We start from the raw sequence: 23,228 nt of genomic DNA on the forward strand, positions 1-23,228 counted from the left end.
TGACCTCCTGAGGTCCCTTCCAACCCTGATATTCTATAATTCTATTATTTGAATTTTATATAAAAATTTATAACATTGATTCATTAGATTTTAGGAACACTGAAGTTTTCAAGAAAAGAGCTATAAAAATAAAGGGTAAAAGGATATGAGACCTAAGGAAAAAAGAAATAAAATATTTTAAAAAATCCAAAGAATCAATATAATTTTAATGTACTGTATTTTTTTTTTTAAAGCTAGTTCTCTTCTACAGCTTTAAAAAGGATTCTACATGATAAAAGTAATTTGGGGCTATTATACTCCCTTTCTCTAAATCAAGGGTCAGCAACCTGCGGAACGTGGGCTGATTTTTGGTGGCACGCTGAGCCAGCTGGGGTCCCAGCCGCCGGCCCCTTGCCAGCCCGCTGCCAGCCTGGATGGATGGAACCCGGGCCGGCAGCGAGCTGAGCAGGGCCGGCGGCCAGGACCCTGGCTGGCAGGGGCCGGCAGACAGAACCCCAGAGTGGCAGCGTGATGAGCCGCTCAGCCCGCTGCCGGTCTGGGGTTCCGTCTGCTGCCCGCACTGCCGGTCTGGCACGCGAAACCTTTTACTGGCATGCGAAACCTTAAATTAATGAAGACTTGGCACACCATTTCTCAAAGGTTGCCAATCCCTGCTCTAAATAAACATAGCAATTTACACAAAAAAACTGTACTGAAAATGAGGACAAAAGAGATTAGACTTTGGAAAAAAGTCGAACGGCAAGGACAAAGTGCACAGGGAACTGAGTTTAGGGCTAAGCTACTAATTGCAGATGGCATTATTATTTATATGGCACCCCAGGTGTGCATTCACTATATTTAAATGTAGTGACAGTGAGTTCAGCCTAGTAAGAAAAGATAAGACCAAAAGTCTTGAGTCACTTTTATGAAGATATAATTGTAACATCTATCTGAAGTTAATCAAAGATGAAATCATCTCCGCAGTAATGAAGAGTAGGGAGAGGTAAATGGTTCAGTGAACTAATGCAGATCTGATTCTAGTAACTGGCTTCATATTTTCAAATGGAAATGAGGCTTTTTATATCAACCTGATTTGGATTCCATCTGCAAACTACTTGCCCTGTTTCTCTGAAAGAGTTACTGAAAATGTAGGCGAGAAAGAGGGTAACTTTACAAGTTTCAGGAAAACTAGAAGTTTGGGCTGGATGTGCATGGAAGAGGTCATATTACCTGTATTGTTATGGAGGTTTATTAGTCACTTTGGGCCTGGTATTTTCAGAAGTTCTGAGTACCGACACTACAGGTCAACAGGAGCTACCCTCCTCTTAAAATGAGGCCATTAAAAGATAATAGAGATGCATAAATCTTAACAGATTAAACATATACTATTTCCACTTAGCATACTGAGCTCTAAATCAGCTTATTTGCCACTCATGCTGCCACAGTCCAAAATGCTGGCAATATTTTATTATTAAAGTTACCCTTAGAGGCAAAGGAAATACTAAAAATAATTAATCCAAGAAAGAATGCTATTTAAATGTTGATTCATGGTAGTTCTGTAAGTCAAGCAGCCAGAAGACATAAAATATTACTATATAATCTTAGAATTATATCTCTTAGGAATTTGTATTGACATTTTATAACGCACAGATTTCATCCATATTGATTTAGAACATTGGAATAAATGTACTTTATGTCAAATTCCCATTAGCAATAGCAGTCATTGTATGCATAACTTCCTGAGCATTACACCGGAATTTAAGCTCATTAGGTTCAGTCAGAGTTAGTTTCAAATTAGAACGAAAATGAAAATAATGCTGAAATGAGACGGGGGGGAGGGGGGAAGAGGACATAATAAAGTCTATTTGAAATGAAAACGGTACATTAACTCCACAGAATGCCATCCAGGCAAACTCATTTATACTAGTGTGAAGCTTGAATACTCAAGAAACGTCACTATTCCAGTGCTAGTTATGTGTTTTACAGTCTCAGCATACAGCAACCCTCTTATAGCCATGACTGAATTTAAAATCACATGGCATGACAAATCTTGGGAAATCAATTCCTACGGTAGGGAAAGGAACTTTCTCTTTAATCATTTGTATGACCAGTTTTCTCAGTCTTGGGCAGCTTCCTAATTCATTAGAAGAGGACCATTTCATGCTTAATCTGCAGCCACTCTGCTCTCCAAAAGACATCAGACCTCATTTTACAAGGTGATTTTTAATTTTACATCAGGAAAAAAACCTACTAGACAGATGCTACTTTATAAATATAACCTTTTTAGATATAAAATTATATGCTCATAAATTACTTTGTAAAACAGTTAAATATATTTCAATGTAGATTAAATGGCCAAGATTTATTAAAGTGTATCTCTTCAGCTGGCAAGATGCTATCTTATGCCCCAAACCTGCAATTCCATTGACACAGTTGGATGCCTGTGCTCATGCAGAGCCCACTGAAGTCAATGGGGCTCCATTAAAGTGCAAGGATCAGCTGCATAGATGCCATTACAGGACTGATGAAATAATGTACTAAACAAAGAATGTGGGGAGATCTGGAAGACTCACAAAATATGCCCTTCCAATTGTTGTAGCAGCCTGGGGAAAAAATGGCATTTTAGCAACCAGACCAATGAGGTAACAAAAATGAAGTCCAATCTCAAGATCATGACTCTACAAATCACTTTTTAATGGGTTTTGGCCAAAATTTGCAAACTTTCAGTCCTAAAGTTAGGAATCTATATCCGTAATTAGGCACCTTTTGAGCAAAGCACATTATCTACTTAATTAACTTTAAGCACCTGCTTAAGTCCATCCCTACTTAGCAAGCCACTTAAGCATATGCTTAATCACATGTGTAAGTCTCACTGATGTCAACTTTAAAGTTAAGCATATGCTTAATGCTCTGCTGAATAAACATGGACTTGTATACTTTATTTCAGTGCTTTGTTGAAACGGAGTCCTAACTACACGAAATAATAGGCTCTAGGTGTTCAATACCTCTGAAAATTAGCACACCTATTTAAGTGTCTTAAACGTGGATATAATTGACTACATTAAAGTACCCATATGAATTTTGGCCTTGATATTTTGAGATTTAACCTCATTTATGGGAGAATAGGGCTAATAGTCTCATGCCACACTATCCAGGCTGAAGTTGGAAAATAGTGTTAAAAAATGTAACTTTAAATTACATTTACCTGTTTCAACATCTGTTAAATGAAGCATAGAATCAAAGCCTCCACTGAGAATTCTTCTTCCACACAAAGACCACTGAGCAGTTCGAACAGCACAACTGTGACAGGAGTACGTTTTTAAACAACAGCCTGTATCTACAGCATTCCATATCTTAAAAAGAAACACAATGACAATTCTAAATACAAATTTTAAAACATCAGTAATTAAATTATTCAACCTGCTGATAAAGAATTAGAACAAATCAATTAGCCCAGTTGAGAAAGCTTCATATGGTTTAACAGATTTGATTTTGCTATGAGGATGGGATTAAAGTAATACTGCACTCCCTTAAATTATGAAAATATTTTTACAGATCATAGAAATGTAGGGTTGGAAGAGACCTCGAAATCAGCTAGTCCAGTCCACTGTGCTGAGGCAGGACCAAGTAAACCTAGACCATCCCTGACATGTTTGTCCAACCTGTTTTTAAAAACCTCCAATTATGGGCATTCCCCAAACTCCCAAAAGCCTATTTCAAAACTTAACTACCTTTACAGTTGGAAAGTTTTTCCTAATATCCAACCTAAATCTCCCTTGCTGCAGATTAGGCTCATTACTTCTTGTGCTGGACATGGAGAACAATTGATCCCCATCCTCTTTATAACAACCTTTAACAGATTTGAAATGAACATGCCCAGGTTTTTTAACCTTTCCTCATAGGTCAGGTTCCCTAACCCTTTTATCGTTTTTGTTGCTCGCCTCTGGACTCTGTCCAAGTTGTCCACATTTTTCTTAAAGTGTGACACAGAAACACAGTACTCCAGCTGAGGCCTCATCAATAGAGTGGTACAATTACCTCCCATGTCTTACATACAACATTTCTGTTAATAAATCCCAGAATTATATTAGCACCACATTGTTGACTCATATTCAATTTGTGATCCAAATTCCCCCAAATTCCTTTCACCAATTCTACTACCTAGCCAGTTATTCCCCATTTTGTAGTTGTGTATTTGATTTTTCCTCTTAAGTGTAGTGTTTTATACTTATCTTTACTGAATTTCATCTTGTTGAATTCAGACAAATTTTCCAATTTGTCAAGGTCATTTTGAATGCTAATCCTATCCGCCAAAATGCTTGCAACCCATCCCAACTCGGTGTCATTTGCAAATTTTATAAACAGATTCTCAACTCATTATCCAAGTCAATAATGAAAATATTAAATAGTATCAGACCCAGGACTGACCCCTGTGGGACCCCACTAAATAAATACACACTCCCAGTTTGATAGCAAGCCATTGATAACTACTCTTTGAATGGTTTCAGAGTAGCAGCCGTGTTAGTCTTTGAATATGAACAGGAGTACTTGTGGCACCTTACAGACTAACAAATTTATTTGAGCATAAGCCCACGAAAGCTTATGCTCAAATAAATTTGTTCATCTCTAAGGTGTCACAAGTACTCCTGGTCTTTTTGTGGATACAGACTAACACAGCTGCTACTCTGAAATCTTTGAATATGGTCTTTCAACCAGTTGTGCATCCCCTTTATAGTAATTTCACCTAAATCGCATTTCCCTAGTTTGCTTATAAGAATGTCACATGGGATGGTGTCAAAAGCCTTATTAGCAAAAGAATAAAGACAATAAGCATTTTTGTGGCAGGCATAATTTCCTGAGAATTCATAAACTGTTCTCAGTGGCAGCTCTTATCAGACCTTCCCACTGCCATTCCCTCATCTCCTTCCATGGTGAGAAACAACCCCAACAACTCCTGTTTGTTCCCTCATTTCTCTCCCACATACTTCACCTGTAATCAACCCCATTTGGTAGTGAACAGGAACCCTGGCAGACTACAGATCTGAGATCTGCCTATATGTTGGCTAGGCCTGATTCTTCAATCTTGCAAAGACTAATTTCAGGCAGCATTTTGCCACTCTCAAACTTTGCTTAAGAACTAGATATGAATATTGTCATAGAGACTTGGGTAGGGTTCTCTAAAGTGCTCAGCACTGGCCTAATTCTAGCTTCAACTGAAGCAAAGTTAGGCCAATCTGAGCACTTCTGAAAATCCCACCTCTACTGATTACCTTAAATCTTTAAAGCATTAGGAAAAACAAAAGAGTATTCAATCTTTAACTTTTCTGGAATGTTGTATTCTAGTTCACATTTTAAAAACAAAAACAATTATTTGATAAAGGAAAAAGTAATGATTTTCTGAATCAAAGTAGCTGTCACAAGGTATTTATAGCAACTATTAACTATTTTTAATTATGATTTGGATTATCAAATATGCAGTACACCTCATCAATCAAAAACACACATTCTATATGCAGAGTTTATCATATATTATGACAATCAAAATGTATCAAATTATATGTGAAAAATAATATCTAGCAAGTTCAGATTTGAGATTAGGTTAACTATTGATTTTTTTTATTATTAATATCTTGCTGCAAACAACACTGGCTTATACAATCTGACTATATCACTTATTGCTATATCTATTATTTATCTCAGGCAAAACAATTTTTTCCAATTATTTGGCTTCCAGCCAAATATTACAATTAGCTGTTAAGTGAACCCCAATGTGTTTTCACTGCCAGTATTAGTAGTGCAAGATGATCAATGATTTAATGGTGCTAGATAACAATTTTATTGTACTTGCAGTTGAAAATTGAAAACCAGATGGTATATGGCTTAAAGTTATAACAGAAATACTAAGAATCTTTGTGGTTTGTCACTATATTACCATCATACTAAGGCCTTGTCTACACTACACAGTCAGCTTTTGTCGATAAAACAGTGGAGGTGTACACACTGAAATGCTCCTCCTGCCGATGTAATATATGCTATGCCAACATAATAAAATCACCTCAACAAGAGGCATAGGGCTTATTTCAGTAAAGTTAGGGTGACGTGTCTGTGTAGACACTGGGGTCCTTACATCAGCTGTTGGCTGTTATCCATTGGAGCCATGAAATTGTCAAGAAAGCTGGCTCCCAGGTCCTGAGCCGGGTTGCTTAGAGGTCTCCGCTCCAAGCCAGGCTGCCACCCAGGCTCCTGGCTTCGGCTGCTGCCTGGGCTCCCAACTCCCCGCTGGGAACCTTACTGTCTCCTGGTGTCCCGGCTCCCTGCCAGGAGCATGGCAGCCGACTGGACTCCAGGTGTGGATCTCCCTGCCGGAGGCGAGAAGCCCTGGGTGGCTTTCCCCCCAGCCCCCCACTCCCAGCTCCCCCACACAGCCCCTCTTCAGTAAGTGGAAGAACTCCTGGTGAGGACATGCACCACCAACAGAACTAGGGTAGTGTGGACATGTGGTGGCTGTAACTCGAGCTAAAATAGGTCGATTTAAGATTGTAGTGTTGACAGCCTAAATCTTGCTGCATATTTCAAACAAAAGTTGCCTGTAAGCTCACCAAAGACAGTCTTTATTCTTTCTATCCTAATTAACTACTCATTTTTAAGCCTTGATCTGTATTATTATTTATATAATGGTTGAAATGTGCTAAGCAATTTACAGAACATAGAAAAGACACAGTCCCTGCTTCCAAGAGCTTATCTAAGAAACAGAAGGGCCAAATTCTGCCCTCATTTACAGCCAAGCAACTCCACTGAATTCAATTATTAATTAGTAAGATACAGTTGATTATGGTTCTATATTTAAAACAATTAAATGTGCATTAAAGGCAAAATGAATGCTGTCAATGTCAACACGTGACTGGTTGTCTTTTTCATTGTAATAACAGCATAGATCAGGAACACTACGCTGTAAGAAGAAAACAGCAAAAGAAAAAGATTTTGTATTTATTTTTATCTCCTTCATCATCATTTTTTTCTTTTTACTGGACTAGAAAGGGTTACTGTCTGCGAAGGATTTGTTGATAGCATTACCTGTATAACAGACCACTCTTCACAGGCAAGATTCTGTCTTATGACACTGCTTCGAAGTATCCCCATAACACATACTGAATATAATTTTACTCTGATAAGCAACCAATTCTTGTTAGTTCCTTCACTGGTCATTTAAGCAGGCTTCACAAAGTTGTATCCTAACTATTCTACCCTAACTATGAGCAGGAAATCAAGAAAAAAAACATTAAAATACTTTTGGAAATAAGGTTCTATCATGTTTTAATGACTTTTAACAATCACTTCAGACATTACTATACAAAAAAAGGAGTTAATTATGTCCAGGAGCTATTTTAGCATGAGGAAGCTACTGAATGAATCAAGATGAAAGGAAAAACAGGTGGTAAATGCTTCAAAAAAATTTCCCTATCATGTTTTAATGATTAAATATGAAAAAGCAATTTCCTCAAGAAAGGAAAAATAAAACAAGCTTTAACAGCATTGCATGGTTTTGGTTTAAGAATAGAAAATCTGTATAATAGAGAAAAATGTGTAACACAGATCGTGCTTTATGTTCTTCTCCATTTTATGGAAGGGAGCAAACATTTTACACCTGTGGATGTAAACCATTAGAGACTGAGTGGAAGGGAAAAGTCACTAAATGGCGTCCTTTCCATTTCCACCCCATAAGCTTCCATCAATTGCTTTCACCTATATAATGTTTGATGTGGAACATATGTCTTTTAGGGGTGAGGTGGCCAGTTACGAGAAGTGGAGTTGGAATGCAGTTGCTTTGGAGGCATGACCCTATGCAAATTAACCTGATTCTGCAGAAGATGTTGCTATTAGTTAATGCTAATAGGTTCAGCATCTACTGTGGCTTCACACCCAACTTTAAGAGACACTCGAAAAATGTAGAGATCGCACAATAAAAGCAAAGCAACACAATAAATGCAAGGCTACACAATAAAAGTTGTCAATGTTATGTGTAGGGCAATGATCAGGGGCTCAGAAAGGGACGTTCCATGTCAAACAAAATTCCTTAAGGTTTGCTCCAGAGTTTCTTACAAATCTCTGGCCTATGTGGTTTTGGCTAGACACAGCTCAGTGATATAGACACAGCTCTCTGCCCTGCTGTGGGAAGGGGATAGCATGCTGCATTTTTTCCAAAAGAACTCACCAGTTTTAAATGTAAGTATGCCTTTGCCTGTGGAAGACGAAAAATATGGCCTATTGTTTACAAGAATCTGAGGCTACCAAAGAGACCAGTGATATCGCAGGGAGCCCCTAAAACACCAATTATAATGATGTAGTCATACATATGAAAAACAATACTAAGATAAGCCACTGACCGAGAAGGACATCAAGGAACAAGCTTGGTGTTCAAGAGTCCAGGCAAGATTGTCCAAGGAAACTAGTTGTGCACTTTCCATGTGAATAGTAAACTATTCAGAGGTTGAAAGTCATGCATGACCAACTGTGATAGAATGGGATATATCTGAGTTAAATTATTAACTCTATCTTGTTCTCTGTATGAAGTGTTGGATACTGTGACTGCACAAGTCTGGACATGTCCAAATACAACCTATCAAACTGCATTCTGGACAGCTGTCCTACCTGGGAAAGGTGCTTGACACCTCGTTGAAGGACTATCACCAAGAAACCATCAACTTTGATTGGGATGGGATGGTTATTGAGAGATAATGAGAAAATGGACTTTCTACTAAGCAGCCCATATTGGGGGCTAGGGTAAGCATGCCTGGAAGGGGGTTGGAGCTTCCCCATGGAGCACATGGCAGAGAAAGAGAAGCTTAATTAAAGAACAGGGTTCTGCTTTGTACAGAGGGATCAACCCTCACCACACATAAGACTTGCAGGAGGGTGTTAGCAGGAGGTAGTCTGACTATCCTGAAAAGCTGACAAACATTAGATTCACAAGAAGGGGTGAGATCAGACCAGGGAAATCTGTGTCTCAGGCAGGCTGTCCTTACCCATACGCAGCTGCGTAGGGCACCAGGAAATTTGGGGAACCAAATTTCCTGGTGCCCTACATAGCTGTGTGCCACTCCAGCCCCTGCTCCATCTCTTCCCCATCGCCCCCACCCCTGCTCTGCCCCTTCTCACCCCTGCTCCGCCCCAGCCCCGCCCCCACTCCACCCCTTCCCCAAAGTCCCCACCCCTGCTCCTCCCTAACCCCGCCCCCACTCCACTCCTTCCCCTGAGGACTGCAGCAGGGGTCAGGCCTGCACTCACAAGGCAGTGGTAAGTGGAGTGACCCGGCCCCAGCGCGCTCTGTGCCGCCAGCTCCCAGTCACACCACCCGTGAGTGCTGGGGGGCAGTTTCCCCCTTCCCCCCAAGGGTCACTCCACTTCCCGCCGCCCTGTGAGTGCGGAGTCGGGCCTGCCCTGCACTCACCGGATGGCAGGAAGTGGAGCGACCCGGCCCCAACCCACTCCGCCGGCTCCTTTTAGAGGTAAAGTTTCTTTGGTTATGAAATTCCTTTGCTAAGCCTGTGTTCCTTCCTTTCCCACTATGTTTTCTTCAAAGGGGCTTAACTAGAAGTTTGGAGTGCCCACAGCTTAGCTGGAGCTCTGGGGGAGAGTGTGCTAGGGACCGGTAGGACTCTGGGGGTCTCAGACACTGATTTTGGGGTCTAGAATGGCAGTGACACCCAAGGAAGGGCATCAGAGCCAGGTCTGAGCCTGGGAGTCTGTCCTAGAGTCTCAGAGCTAGAAACAGTAACTAAACTCTACCCAGATTCAGTCGGCTTGGAAGCATGTGGGACCTGATTGGGTCCACTGAGAAAAGATTGGTTTCAGAGTGGTAGCCGTGTTAGTCTGTATCAGCAAAAAGAACGAGGAGTACTTGTGGCACCTTAGAGACTAACAAATGTATTTGAGCATAAGCTTTCATGGGCTAAAACCCGGTGACCATATAGGGAGGTACAGGGCAAGGATGTAACACAAGCCACTGATTTTCAATGCCAGGAGACAGAACATTCTTGGGGGCAGGTCCAAAACTGTGGAATGAATTCTCCCACAATGAAGGGCCATCACAAACCACAGCACTTACTGATCCAGTGCAAGGTGCATTTCACTAATATCAATACACAGTATTTTTTTTTAAAAACTATCAAAACAAGACACTCCAATGAATGCATGGGGAGAGGATGAGAGAACAAACATGACATGACAGATGTTAGTCATGTTGTTTAATACATTGCTGGAAGGCACTGAGATACTACAACGATGAGCACAGTATAAGAACCTATACAGAACAGAATTGAGGCAACGGGATAGAACAAAGCATAATTCGTAAATATCCAAAAGTGAAGCTCTTTGGAGATGCATTACGTGAATTCATGTCGAAAACTTTCAGTCAATCTGAATCTGCATTTTTCAGGTAAAAGGTTTTGGGAGAAAAGTTTTATCTGGCTATATATGGAGCATGAATTTACATATTAAATCTATAAAAAGAACAACAATTGGGGGCATATAAGGACTTCATTAAAAATATAGACTGAGATATTCATACTCCTTGATACATATATATTAATACCTATTTAGTCTTATGGGATTCCAGGCAATCATGCAAATCTCAGCTATACAGTTGGAAAGAATTTATCTTTGATTCCTTTTACCTATTTTGACATAGAAAGCTATTTTTAAAGTAGGTGTCACATGCCACATTCTTTCAAAACTCTAAATCTTTTAACATGCTCAGCATTATCACTGGATGAAACACAAAAACATCTTTGCATTTTTCTTTTCTTTTTACTAAGTTCGCTCTTTTATCCCATGACAGTGGATTGGATTTTCAATTGCTTAGCTAACAAGTTAAACTCACACACTTCAATGTGCTACTTTGAAAATATTACTTTAAAATGTGACAGTACATGATTTCAATTATGAACAATAATCTTTTTATCCCTTCCGTTCATAAAGTTTGTTTATTCGTTTTTTGTTTTTTTTCCTCAAGAAAGAATATGGCTCTCTTTTTAATCCTGTGGCATTGTTCCTACCTCTGTGGTTATAATGAAATGTTGACACAACAGTAAAAAAACACCTCTTCTCAGGCGTTTAAATAAATATACTGTTTTAGTTCTTTCAGTCAAGAAACCAAACTTGTCTACAGATTAGTCTGTAATAACTCAATATTTTGAGGCAGCACAATGCCAAGATTCAGACGAAATTCAAAAAATGTTTCTACTTGAATGAACTGAACTTTTAGTTTTTGGAATTTTTCCAGTCCAGTAAGTTTATACCGTATTTCTGCCATTGCCAATCAGTTTTACTGTACATATGCATTCCCCAAATTTAAAACTATGATTTCTGGGCCAGTATGGTGCCAGTAGAATTTCTTTAGTTTTACATTGCCTGATCCTCTCTGTTGTTCTCTATTAGCATAGGTGCTGGAACTAGGGATACTGGCGGTTGCTGCCGCACACCCTGGCTTGAAATTGTTTCCATTATATACAGGGTTTACAGTTTGGTTCAATGGCTCTCAGCACCCCCACTATACAAATTGTTCCAACACCCCGGTCTATTAGGCTTTGTCCACACTACGCAACTTTTAGCGACGCTGCTGTGCCGCTACAGCCGTGCCGCAAAAAGGCACACAGCGTAGCCGCTGTTTGTCGGCAAGAGAGAGCTCTCCCATCAAGAAAAAACTTCCATCCCCAACAAGCAGCGGTAGTGAGAGCGCTCCTGCCGACAAAGCACTGTTCACACCGGTGCTTTTCGTCGGCAAAACTTTTGCCTTTCGGAGGGGTGGGGTGGGGGTCATACCTCTGAACGACAAAAGTTGTGTCGTTCAGTTGCCAGTGTAGACACTATTATCCTCTTCAAACACAATAAAAAAGAGAATCTGACAGATATAACTAAAAGAACCGTACTGGTACCACAATGGCCTGTGTCATGGTTTTTCCATCTAGAGGATTTGGACAGAATACAGTTCTGGATCTGGATCCAGGTTTCATTTCGTAATATGGAAAATTATTTCATACCATCAACAACTCAAAGCATCGGACTGTGTGGCACACCAGCTATTACATATGCTGCTGAAGGTTTACTCCAGCCCATTAAGAATTTAATGTAGGTTTAAGTAAGAGGTAGGGTTTTTTTATTTGTTAGGCACAGGAATTGTATACAAAACAATGGAATAAATTGCCCCAGACCCATAGGTTTGTCTATTTAGGATGAAGTTGTGCCTTTAAGAAACATTTTGTGTTGAGGTGATATGGAGCTGCGCTAACTAAGCAAGCACTTGGATAAATATTGTGCCTTAGGGAAATGCATCTATCTTCAGATGGTACAATCTGCTCCCTCCAAGGCACGTTTAGGCTGCCCTGCAGACCAGTGCAAGAAGGAATGGTCATGACCCTCTCCTCCTCTTCATTCCCTAGGGGCAACTCAGAGGGAGGGAAGACCATGTATTCTTATTATAGTAACTTTTAGTCTTGTTGTCAGCTTTCTTATCAGCACATCGAAATAAAGGCAGCATTAGTATCTATCAAGTATTTTTACCATATATTGGCAATCACTGTAGTATCTAGGCACTGAATTACATAAATGGCTTATGATAGTTTTATAAATAGTGCATAATTGCTTCAAATAAATGTAGTGATAGGTTTAAAGACAGTCATGAGTTATAGTGATAAGCTTAAAGACGGTTTAAAGCCTCTAATGCTGTCATACTGTATTAGCATACGTTATTATTTTATGGTAATGCTGGACACCTTGCAGCAATGTCATGATAAAAAGGAATTCTGATCGTCCTAATTGGAAAGAAAATCAATTTAATGCACATGGATTTTGGTGATCTACTAATGTTGACAATATCCTTATAAATGTAAATTAGTATCTTATAAATACTGAGTATCTTACTAATACTGAGACAACTGAAATGTTTGTTTGAAAAACAGATGCTATGTATATCAAGCAGTTTTTCCCAACACTGCTCTCTTTCTATTCCCAAGAATGGGAATTTAGACTTAGAACTCATTGATACATTAATTAAATCAATACAAAATTTATGGAGATTGTAAATGATGCCATTACAAGCTACTGTGAAGTAACCATTTCAATGTAAATCCTGGGGGATCCCATTAAGATGCCATTAAAGGACCATTATGATGTGTAATTTCAACAGTAAACTATTTTCATTATAAGTCATATTATCATTTTAAAAACAAACAAAACGGAACACAAAAGCTACATTAAAAATGATTGAATCACAAATTATCGCAAAAGCAAGGTTATTCTACATTAAGACGACCACAGCACCTCATCTTCGCCCTTTCACAGACATTTTTAATTTGGGTACATCATGTTAATCAACTAGAGTTCCTATTTAGGCACCTGTATTTAAGTGACCTGATTTTCAGAGGTTCTGTGCACCCACCAGTGTCATTAATGCCAAGGGGAGTTGTGGGTGTCCCATACCTCCGAAAATCAGAGTTTTTATGTTAGATGCCCAAATAGAAACTTAGGTGACTAATTCTAGGCATCCAAGTTTGAAAATGTTGGCTTTTATGTTTAGATAATGCAGTATAAATGGCCCACTATATCACTTCCTTCTACAGCTGGCCAAATATTCCTTACACTAATCAGCTTTGCTTGAGTGAATATGTGCTAAGTATTATTACTTGTAAAGAACAACCAGGTACGTGTAATATTTACCATTGCTGAGATCACTGCCTATAATTCTGACCAGTACTGTCCCACTGTTTCCTTGTATTTCCCTGTTTGTCTAACTCGTGTCTTTTGTCCTATAGATTTTACGCTCTTTGGGGGAAGAAATTGTCTTTTTGTTCTGTGTTTGTACAGTACCTAACGTAATGCGGTTCTGGTCCATGACTGGGGCTTCTAGCCACTACAAAAATACAAATAAAGAATAATTAAGACTAATACTTTATACTTATTTAGCACGTTTCATCTAAAAAGCTCAAAGTGACTTACAAGTATTATTCCCAGTTTACTGATGGAGAAATTTAAGCACCGAGATATTAAATGATTTGTCCATGGCCACACGGTGGAGAAGTCAGGAATACAAGGTAGATTCCCAGCCCCATATGCTAACCAGTAGAACACACTGACTTCCCAAAAATAACACTCATGAGCCCATGCAACTATAATGCATGGGAATCATGGCAAACCTTTGTTTGAAAGCTCCAGCATGGACCACTATGTTGGTCACTGGTGCAGTAGCAATGCAACATAGGGTCAAGCTGGTAGCACTGAGGAAGCAATGAGTTTAGTCTTCAAAAGGCCTCTTTAGCAACCTCTCTTCCAAATCAAAGGAGAAATACTGATGGGCTCTAAAGGGAGCTGGTTCCAACTTCCCTTCACTGGAGCCTTTCCGACCAACTGTAGGTTGAATAGGGGAGAATTGCACAGGACCCACTGACTCCAAAATATATTTTAATTCTATATAAATCATCCTTAAAATGAAGGACAGTAAAACAATTTACAGCAAAAAAAGAGTCCATAGTAGACTGAAGAGTAAAAGAAAGTTTTAAGATGTGATTAAAAGTGAGGAAGTGATTCAGTGGTCTGGATGGAAGAGATCCAAAGGGTGCAGCAGAAGTGAAAGTGTGACTCCATGGGGGAAAGGAATCGAGTCAGCCAAGATTTATAAGGGCCAAAGAAAGCAAGCAAATAGATGGAATATAAGAAAAGGAAGGATGTGTCAATATATCACTTTCTTGCTTATTACATATTCATTGATACTTCATCTGTGAAAGTCATGTTCTTCCCTTTAATCTAGGATATATATCCTCTAGAAAAAGCAGTGCAGCGGGGTATATTCTCCCCTCATTGTGTGCTTACAACTCTTATCAATGTAAATGGAAGCTGGAAATGAGCAGCTGAAATTAAATCTGAAAGATTCCTAACTCTGATGATATTTCAACCATTGTCTGGGGTACAGGGTATGCAATATTCAGGCTTGGGCCAGCAACAGTTTTAAAGACTGATATTTCTCAATCCTGAAGGTTTAGAAATGAGAGCCTATTATGTACAGAAAAAGTTCCCAACAGTGAAATAACATTTAGTCTGAAATTTCTGACCTGGATCACAGAACATAAAAGCATTATTTGACTTTGGGAAGCTGATCACTCATGTCAGCACATTTTACAGAAAAGGGTCAGAGTGCTGACAGCATTAGCTTTTAGCACATAGGACAAGTATAACTTAAATAACCCAGGAACAATATTATTAAAAAATAATTGAAAAACAAGACCTTCTGAAAGTCCATGGTGCAAGACCTATGGATGTCACAGGAACACCAGCAGGTTTCAGTGAAGTTACTGATTATTCAGTTTCTCTCCAAACAATACAAAGGTCATAACTATTTAATGGAACATCTTTTTCTATACATTTGTGTTAATTCATTTGCATGTAATGTATGTAACCTTGCACCCGATTTCATATTCTCTGCATTGTCTGAAAATACTCTTGCATGAATTGACATGTTTTAATGCACACTTCCTACAATAGATTGATACTCAACTTTCTACCTGGGCATATTTCTCTTTCCGGGGGTTGGCAACTTATTAAATCTTTCTTCAGAAGGCAAGTATTACTTCAACATGGAAGTGTAAACTGGTTTGAATTTTAACAAAATGTATGAATAAATGTTTTTGTCACACTGTCTGGATTGGTTCACAACTGTGAGTGCCTACCTCAGGGCAGACTTCAGAAAACATGGCAGACACCCCAAACTGGTGCTGTGTTCTATAATTATATTTCACCAGGCCAGTAAGAAATGTGAACTCCTGGATCAATATAACGGTCTTACCATGGAGTCACAGACAGTCCTCTTAGACTCTCCAGCCTATCTTGACACTCAGACAACCTGAACTTTGTGATAAAAGGTCACAAACCAAAAATCACACCACATCAGGTTGCTTTCAGTCCCAAAAGACCAGTCACTTACCCCAGATCAACTGCTACTCCAGATCCTACACCAAAGACAATGCTGGCAGACAATTCTATAGTAAACTAACTAAAGGTATATTAGCTAAGAAAACGAAGTGAGAGTTATTAAGAGGTTAAAGCAGGTAAAATATATGAACCACAGTTTGTAATTGCAAATGGTGGCGGTCATGTAATAAACTGCCAGTTTTCCAAAAGTCTTTTCAGGGTTCCCAGATTATCTCTGGAGATTTCCGCTTCACATCTGGTCACTTCCCTGTAAGAGTCCAACCTGTCTAGAGATCCAGGATCTTTCCTTGAATCCATGCTTACAGCTTCTTCTCACAAAAAACAAGCTGACAGTGTCACTACCCACGTGGGCTTTTTCTTTGATGATGGTAAGTGACGAATGCACTTTGAGTCTTTGAGCACTTTTCTGCTAAAGTTCTTCATTTGCATTCCACAAGGCTTCTTTTACATTTGATGGGTTATTTAGTTACAGGGTTATTTAGTTACAGGGTTATACACAATGTAAATTTATTACATTATAACAGGATACAGATAAGTGAAAACAATTCAAATAACATCCCATTCATTTTCATGAAGTTTAAACTAGAGCTGTCAATTAATCACAGTTAATGCATGCGATTAACACAAAACAAATTAACTAGATTAAAAAATTGTTGCGATTAATTACGGTTTTAATCGCACTGTTAAACAATAGAAGAATACCAATTTAAATTTATTATAAATATTTTTTGATGTTTTTCTACATTTTCAAATATATTGATTTCAATTACAATACAGAATACAAAGTGTACGGTGCTCACTTTATAGTATAATTTTTATTACAGATATTTGCACTGTAAAAAAGTTAAACAAAAGAAATAGTATTTTTCAATTCATGTCGTACAGGTCCACTCAGTCCTACTTCTTGTTCAGCCAATCGCTAAGAAAAACAAGTTTGTTTACATTAATGGGAGATAATGCTGCCCACTTCTTATTTACAAGGTCACTTGAAAGTCAGGGCAGGAATTTGCATGGCATGTTGTAGCCAGTGTTGCAAGGTATTTACATGCCAGATATGCTAAACATTTGTATGCCCCTTCATGCTTCGACTTGTAGGCACTAAAGTTTTACATTGTTTTGTTTTTTAGTGCAGTTATGTCGGAAAAAAAATGCTATAATTGTAAGTTGCACTTTCATGATAAAGAGATTGCACTAACATACTTGTATGAGGTGAATTGAAAAATACTATTTCTTTTAACGTTTTTACAATGCAAATATTTGTAATCAAAAATAAAGTGAGCACTGTACACTTTGTATTCTGTGTTGTAATTGAAATCAGTATATTTGAAAAGGAAGAAAAACATCCAAAAATATTTATAATAAATTTAAATTGGTATTCTATTATTAACAGTGCAATTAAAAATGCAATTAATTGCGACTATTTTTTATCTCACGATTACTCGTGATTAAATTTTTAATAGTTTGACAGCCCTAGTTAAAATGCCAAATACACTCTTATACATTTAACAATCACTTTGATCTATACTACCATACAAGTGAATTGGCCTGGGGCTCTTGCATGAGCTGGCACCTGGTCTGCCAACATCACAGTTTTTGCAAACACAATCAGGAGATATGCGAGGTGAGAGAGATTGGTACAACATGATCCATTAGTGTACACTCTTTAGAAAAATATGTGGACACCAGCCAATGTGTTTTTGCAAGATTACTTTTGAAAACATGTGTTCTGGCAGACACAGCCTAAATGAGAAACTACAATATATGTGGTTTGCTCTCCTTTTTCTTATACAATCAGCAAATCTCACAATACATTGAAGAACAAAACTTAAATATAATAGGGGATGAGAGGCCAACAGCATAAAGCATTCACTGCAAAAAGGGAACATATAGCTAGGATCATTAAACTAAAGTTCAGTCCTTCATGTACAAAGCAGGAAAAGAAGTTATGCATAAAATTAAAACCCTGCATTTCATTAGAACCTAAAAACACAAGAATGGCCATACTGGATCAGACCTATGGTCAAACTAGCCCAGTATACTGACTTCCAATAACAGCCAGGGCCAGATGCTTCAGAGGGAATGAACAGAACAGGGCAATTATCGAGTAATCCATCCCATCGTCCAGTTCCAGTCTCAAGAAGTCAGAGGTTTAGGGACACCTAGAGTATGGGGTTGCGTCCCTGACCATCTTGGCTAATAGCCATTGGTGGACCTATCCTCCATGAACTTATCTAATTCTTTTTTTAACCCAGTTATACTTTTAGCCTTCACAACATCCCCTGGTAATGAGTTCCACAGGTTGACTCTACTTTTTGTGAAAAGGTACTTCCTTGTGTTTGTTTTAAACCTGCCCATTATTCATTTCACTGAGAGTGACTGCTGGTTCGTGTGTTATGTGAAGGGGTAAATAGCACTTCCTTATTCATTTTCCACACACAAAATTTTCATTTTTATAGATCTCTATCACATCCCCCCACAATCATCTCTTTTCTAAAATGAACAGTCTCGGAGTTTTAAATCTTTCCTTATATGGAAGCTGTTCCATACCCCCTAATCACTGGACTATTCCAATTCTAATATATCTTTTTAAGATGGGAGCAACCAAAACTGCACACAGTATTCAAGGTGTGGGCACACTATGGATTTATAAAGTGGCATTATGATTTTTTTTTATCTTATTATCTATTCTCTTCCTCATGGTTCCCAACATTCTGGTAGTTTTTTTTGATTGCCACTGCACATTGAGCTGATGTTTTCAGAGAACAATCCAAGAAGACTTCAAGATCTCTTTCTTGAGTGGTAACAGCTAATTTAGACTCCATGTTGTATGTATAATTGGTATTATGTTTTCCAATGTGCATTACTTTGCATTTATCAACACTAAATTTCATCTGCCATTTTCTAGCCCAATCACCCAGTTTAGTGAGATCCCTTTGTAACTTTTTGCAGTGTGCTTTGGACTTAACTATCTTGAGTAATTTTATATCATCTGCAAACTTTGCCACCGCATTGTTTACCCTTTTTCAAGATCATTTATATGTTGAATAGCACAGGTCCCAGTAGAGATCCTTGGGGGACTCCACTATTTACCTCTCTCCACTGTGAAAACTGACCATTTATTCCTAACTTTCGTTTCCTATCTTTTAACTAGTTACTGATCCATGGGAAGACCTTCTCTATTCATCCCATGACTGCCTACTTTGCTTAGGAGTCTTTGGTGAGGGGCCTTGTGAAAGGCTTTTTGAAAGTCTAAGTACACTATATCCACTGGATCACACTGGACAAAATGTCTGTTGACCCCCTCAAAGAAATCTAATAGATTGGTGAGGCATGATTTCTCTTTACAAAAGCCTTGTTGACTCTTCCCCAACATATTGTGTTCATCTGTGTGTGTGATCATTCTGTTCTTCACTATACTTTCAACTAATCTACCCAGTACTGATGTTGGATTTACTAGATTGTAATTGCCAGGATCACTTCTGGAGCCTTTTAAAAAAATCAGTGTTACATTACTATCCACCAGTTATCTGGTACAGAGGCTGATTTAAGTGATAGGCTACATACCACAGATAGTAATGCTACAAATTTATATCTGAGTTCCTTCAGAAAACTTGGATGAATACCATCTGGTCCTGGTAAAACCAACAAGATGCTTTAACAAAAAATCCCAGAGCTCCTTTTATTAAATATATATTACTTTAAATTTGATTTAAAGGGAAGCTAATTACAAAGCATTTTGTTTCAATTAGGGGCTGGAATGGAAGTATTCTGCAGATGGCAATGCAGCTGTATTTTTATCTAAAAATCTTTATGAAAAAAATCTGTGGGCCTTTTAGGAGTCCTAAAACAGTTGACTTCTCATATATGTTTGTGTTTCAGTCCAATGTCCTGGGATTCTAGTTCACAAATCCACTTTTATCTCAACAACTAATAATGTGAGATGAATATTTTACAGACCTGGACTGGGTTGACAGGCAGTGTGGCATTATCTGGTGGGCCAGTTCCTGGAATGAGCCGCAGGGCCTATCAGCCAGTTGGTCCTCTTGCAGCTCCAGCACAGCAAAGTGACCGGATAGCTGTACAGCTCCCTCTGTCTATGCTACGGTTACATGTTAGGAGTGAGCTGCATGCAGTGTTCACTCTGCATGGGCATCTGTATGTTGTGACACTGTCGCAGTATCTCATGATGCTGCACAAGTCAGCATCTATCATTACAGGTGGACTCAAACTGCAACATCACAACATAAATAGTTTGTTGCACAAGACACATAGGCAGAAATCCTAATACTACAAGTAGAAGGCTAAAACCTGAAAGAGGAAACTATTAATTACAAGAGGATTTTGGAGGGACCATAACCACACATTCTTTATTTTAAAAAATAAAACAACACAATTGAAGCATTAGAGAACTTGATCTTTACGGTTCCATTGTTCTTAAATAAAATGTTTATATTAATTCCCAACCTGCAACCATGCATTACTGACCTATGGTGTTCCAATACAGAGCTTTCAACATAACTGTAAACTGTCAGATACTACCTGCTTTACTGGAACTGAGAAGACATCCAATTCCAAGCACTATTTGTCATTATTTGGGCCATTTTTTCTAAATCAAAGAAAATTGTAGAAAATTTTACTTTATAACAGCTGCCTTCAAAAATAACTCCTGATAAAATCTAAGTCTTCAAAAGTCACTTTATTTTTTTCTTTTGAAATATGTTATTCCTCCACAAATTAAACAAAATGTATTATAGAACTGCTGTAATACATCTTGAGCTATGTGATCATTACTGCACTAGTCTTCACCTACACAGAATTACAGATGAAGATACTCAAAGTAAATTCTCATGTCCAAAATCTTTTTCTGCTAAAGAATCTTAATATCAGTTGGAAAAAATATTAATTGTTCAAATATAGGAATTATAGAGAAACGCACCAGTCTGGATGAGTACAGAATATCCAAGAGAACGGAGCTCTTTTTGTACATTTCCCCTCGGGGGGGAGGGATAGCTCAGTGGTTTGAGCATTGGCCTGCTAAACCCAGGGTTGTGAGTTCAATCCTTGAGGGGGCCATTTGGGGATCTGGGGCAAAATCAGTACTTGGTCCTGCTAGTGAAGGCAGGGGGCTGGACTCGATGACCTTTCAAGGTCCCTTCCAGTTCTAGGAGATGGGATATCTCCATTAATTATTATTATTATTATTATTATTTTCAGAAATGTGTATAGTTTCTTCTGAGCCCTGTATAGGTGAACTCACAACTGAGATTAACAGTCAGAGAAATATGAAAAAATAGTCTGAATACATAAAGTACACCTCTACCTCAATATAACGCTGTCCTCGGGAACCAAAAAATCTTACCGCGTTATAGCGAACTTCCTTTGATAAACCGGAGTGTGCAGCCCCGCCCCTCCGGAGCACTGCTTTACCGCGTTATATCCAAATTCGTATTATATCGGGTCGCGTTATATCAGGGTAGAGGTGTATCAGTTTTCATGAAAATCTAGGCAGGAAAGTTTCTCAGGTACAGGATGGAATTTCTGGAGGGGCGGGGAGAGGAGAGGGAGAGACCCAATCCCAGATTAGCCTATAGTCCTGCTCTACCTGATTTGGAACAGATTCTCCCACAGCCCAAATGAGTGCCTTAATTACTGGGTGATAGGCTTTTCTGGGGTGCGTGGTTCTCTCTCTCTCTCCATTTTTTCCTCAAAAAATTTCCAAAGGTTTCATTTTTGTTCTGCATTGGACCAAAAACAAATTTTGAAAACTCAAAATTTTTCATGAAACTGAATTGTTTTCCAGCCAGCCCTTTATGTTTCTATTCCAAACTCACTCTAAGAAAGGCCCTGATGCTACAAACACTTAGACACATGCATCGATTTAAGCGTACATGTAGATCCAGTGAAATTAGTGGAACTGCTTAAGTTAAGCATGTGCATACGTGTTTGCAGGATTAGAGACAATATTTTTTACAAAATGAAAGTGCTTCACTACATCTTAAAATAACGTATAAATACACACAAAGAAAGCTGAGTTTCTACACAAGTAAAAAGGGTTCCATATGAAATTAGACATGATTAATATTATAACTTATTCAAGGACAATAATTTAATTGTTTTTCATATACATTTTTTAAAATGTGAATGGTGTTTTTGAAGAATGTATGTTGACCTTCCACGACTGCTAACATCCTATGGTTGAATTTTTGGGTTATTTTTTATTTAAAATTTATAAGTTCAAAAAATTGAGATATTAAACCTTGAAAGTCTTCCTTTAAAACATTTTTTCAAAAGTAAATATGCTGACTCAGCAAAATATTGCTATGACATTCACTTGAGGAATAAAACCCATTTACTGATTCACTATTCTTTACTGTAGCTTTTAAAAAACAAAAAATAAAAATAGAGCTCTGAACCACCATGTGCAGCAGGGAACCTGGAACTCCGAGCCGCCAGCCCCAGAGTTCTCAGCTGCCCTGGGCAGTGGGGGCCCCACAGCTCTGAGCCACCGGCCCCGGAGCTCTCAGCTGCCACAGACGGCAGGGACCATGGAGCTGTCAGCCGCCGGGGGACCCACAGGTCTGAGCTGCCGGCCCCGGAGCTCTGAGTTGCTGCGGGAGGTGGGGACCCTGGAGCTCCAAGCCAGCAGCCCCAGAGCTCTCAGCCGTTGCGGGCAGCAGGGGCCCCAGAGCTCCGAGCCACTGGCCCCAGAGCTGTCAGCCACCGCCGGAACCCCCTTCCCCCTCCCCGCCCTGGGGCTCAGGCTCTAATCCTTCAAAGTCTTAGGCTTCAGTCATTCCCCCGTCAACTCCCCCCCACCCTTTATTTTTAATTAAAGTTACAGACAGGTCGCACCGTGGGCTTCTGTGATTTTTTGTTTATTGCCCATGACCTGTCCATGACTTTTACTAAAAATAAGTGTGACAAAATCTTAACCTTAACTGTTACATAGGAACTAAATTCTTCATGCCTTCAGGGCTAAAATCAACACAGCACTCGATGCTGGAGATTTGGCATCAAATAAAAAATTGCTTTATGAGATAAGTTTCAGAGTAGCAGCCGTGTTAGTCTGTATCCGCAAAAAGAAGAGGAGTACTTGTGGCACCTTAGAGACTAACACATTTATTTGAGCATAAGCTTTCGTGGGCTACAGCCCACTTCTTCGGAGTTGCAGAAGTGGGCTGTAGCCCACGAAAGCTTATGCTCAAATAAATGGGTTAGTCTCTAAGGTGCCACAAGTACTCCTGTTCTTTTTATGAGATAAGATATTGATA

At 38.9% G+C, this 23,228-nt stretch overlaps 1 protein-coding gene across 1 annotated transcript in view; it reads right to left on the minus strand.

The window, feature by feature from the left end:
* The window catches only part of WDR25 (WD repeat domain 25), a 124,140-nt gene that overhangs the window by 45,561 nt on the left and 55,351 nt on the right, over positions 1-23,228 (minus strand). The window contains exon 3 of the mRNA XM_065403740.1: positions 3,185-3,332. Within this exon, the coding sequence (XP_065259812.1) occupies positions 3,185-3,332 (148 nt within the window). The remainder of the gene's footprint in view (positions 1-3,184; positions 3,333-23,228) is intronic.

The sequence above is a fragment of the Emys orbicularis genome, chromosome 4 (genome assembly GCF_028017835.1).
Source record: "Emys orbicularis isolate rEmyOrb1 chromosome 4, rEmyOrb1.hap1, whole genome shotgun sequence".
NCBI lineage: Eukaryota > Metazoa > Chordata > Testudines > Emydidae > Emys > Emys orbicularis.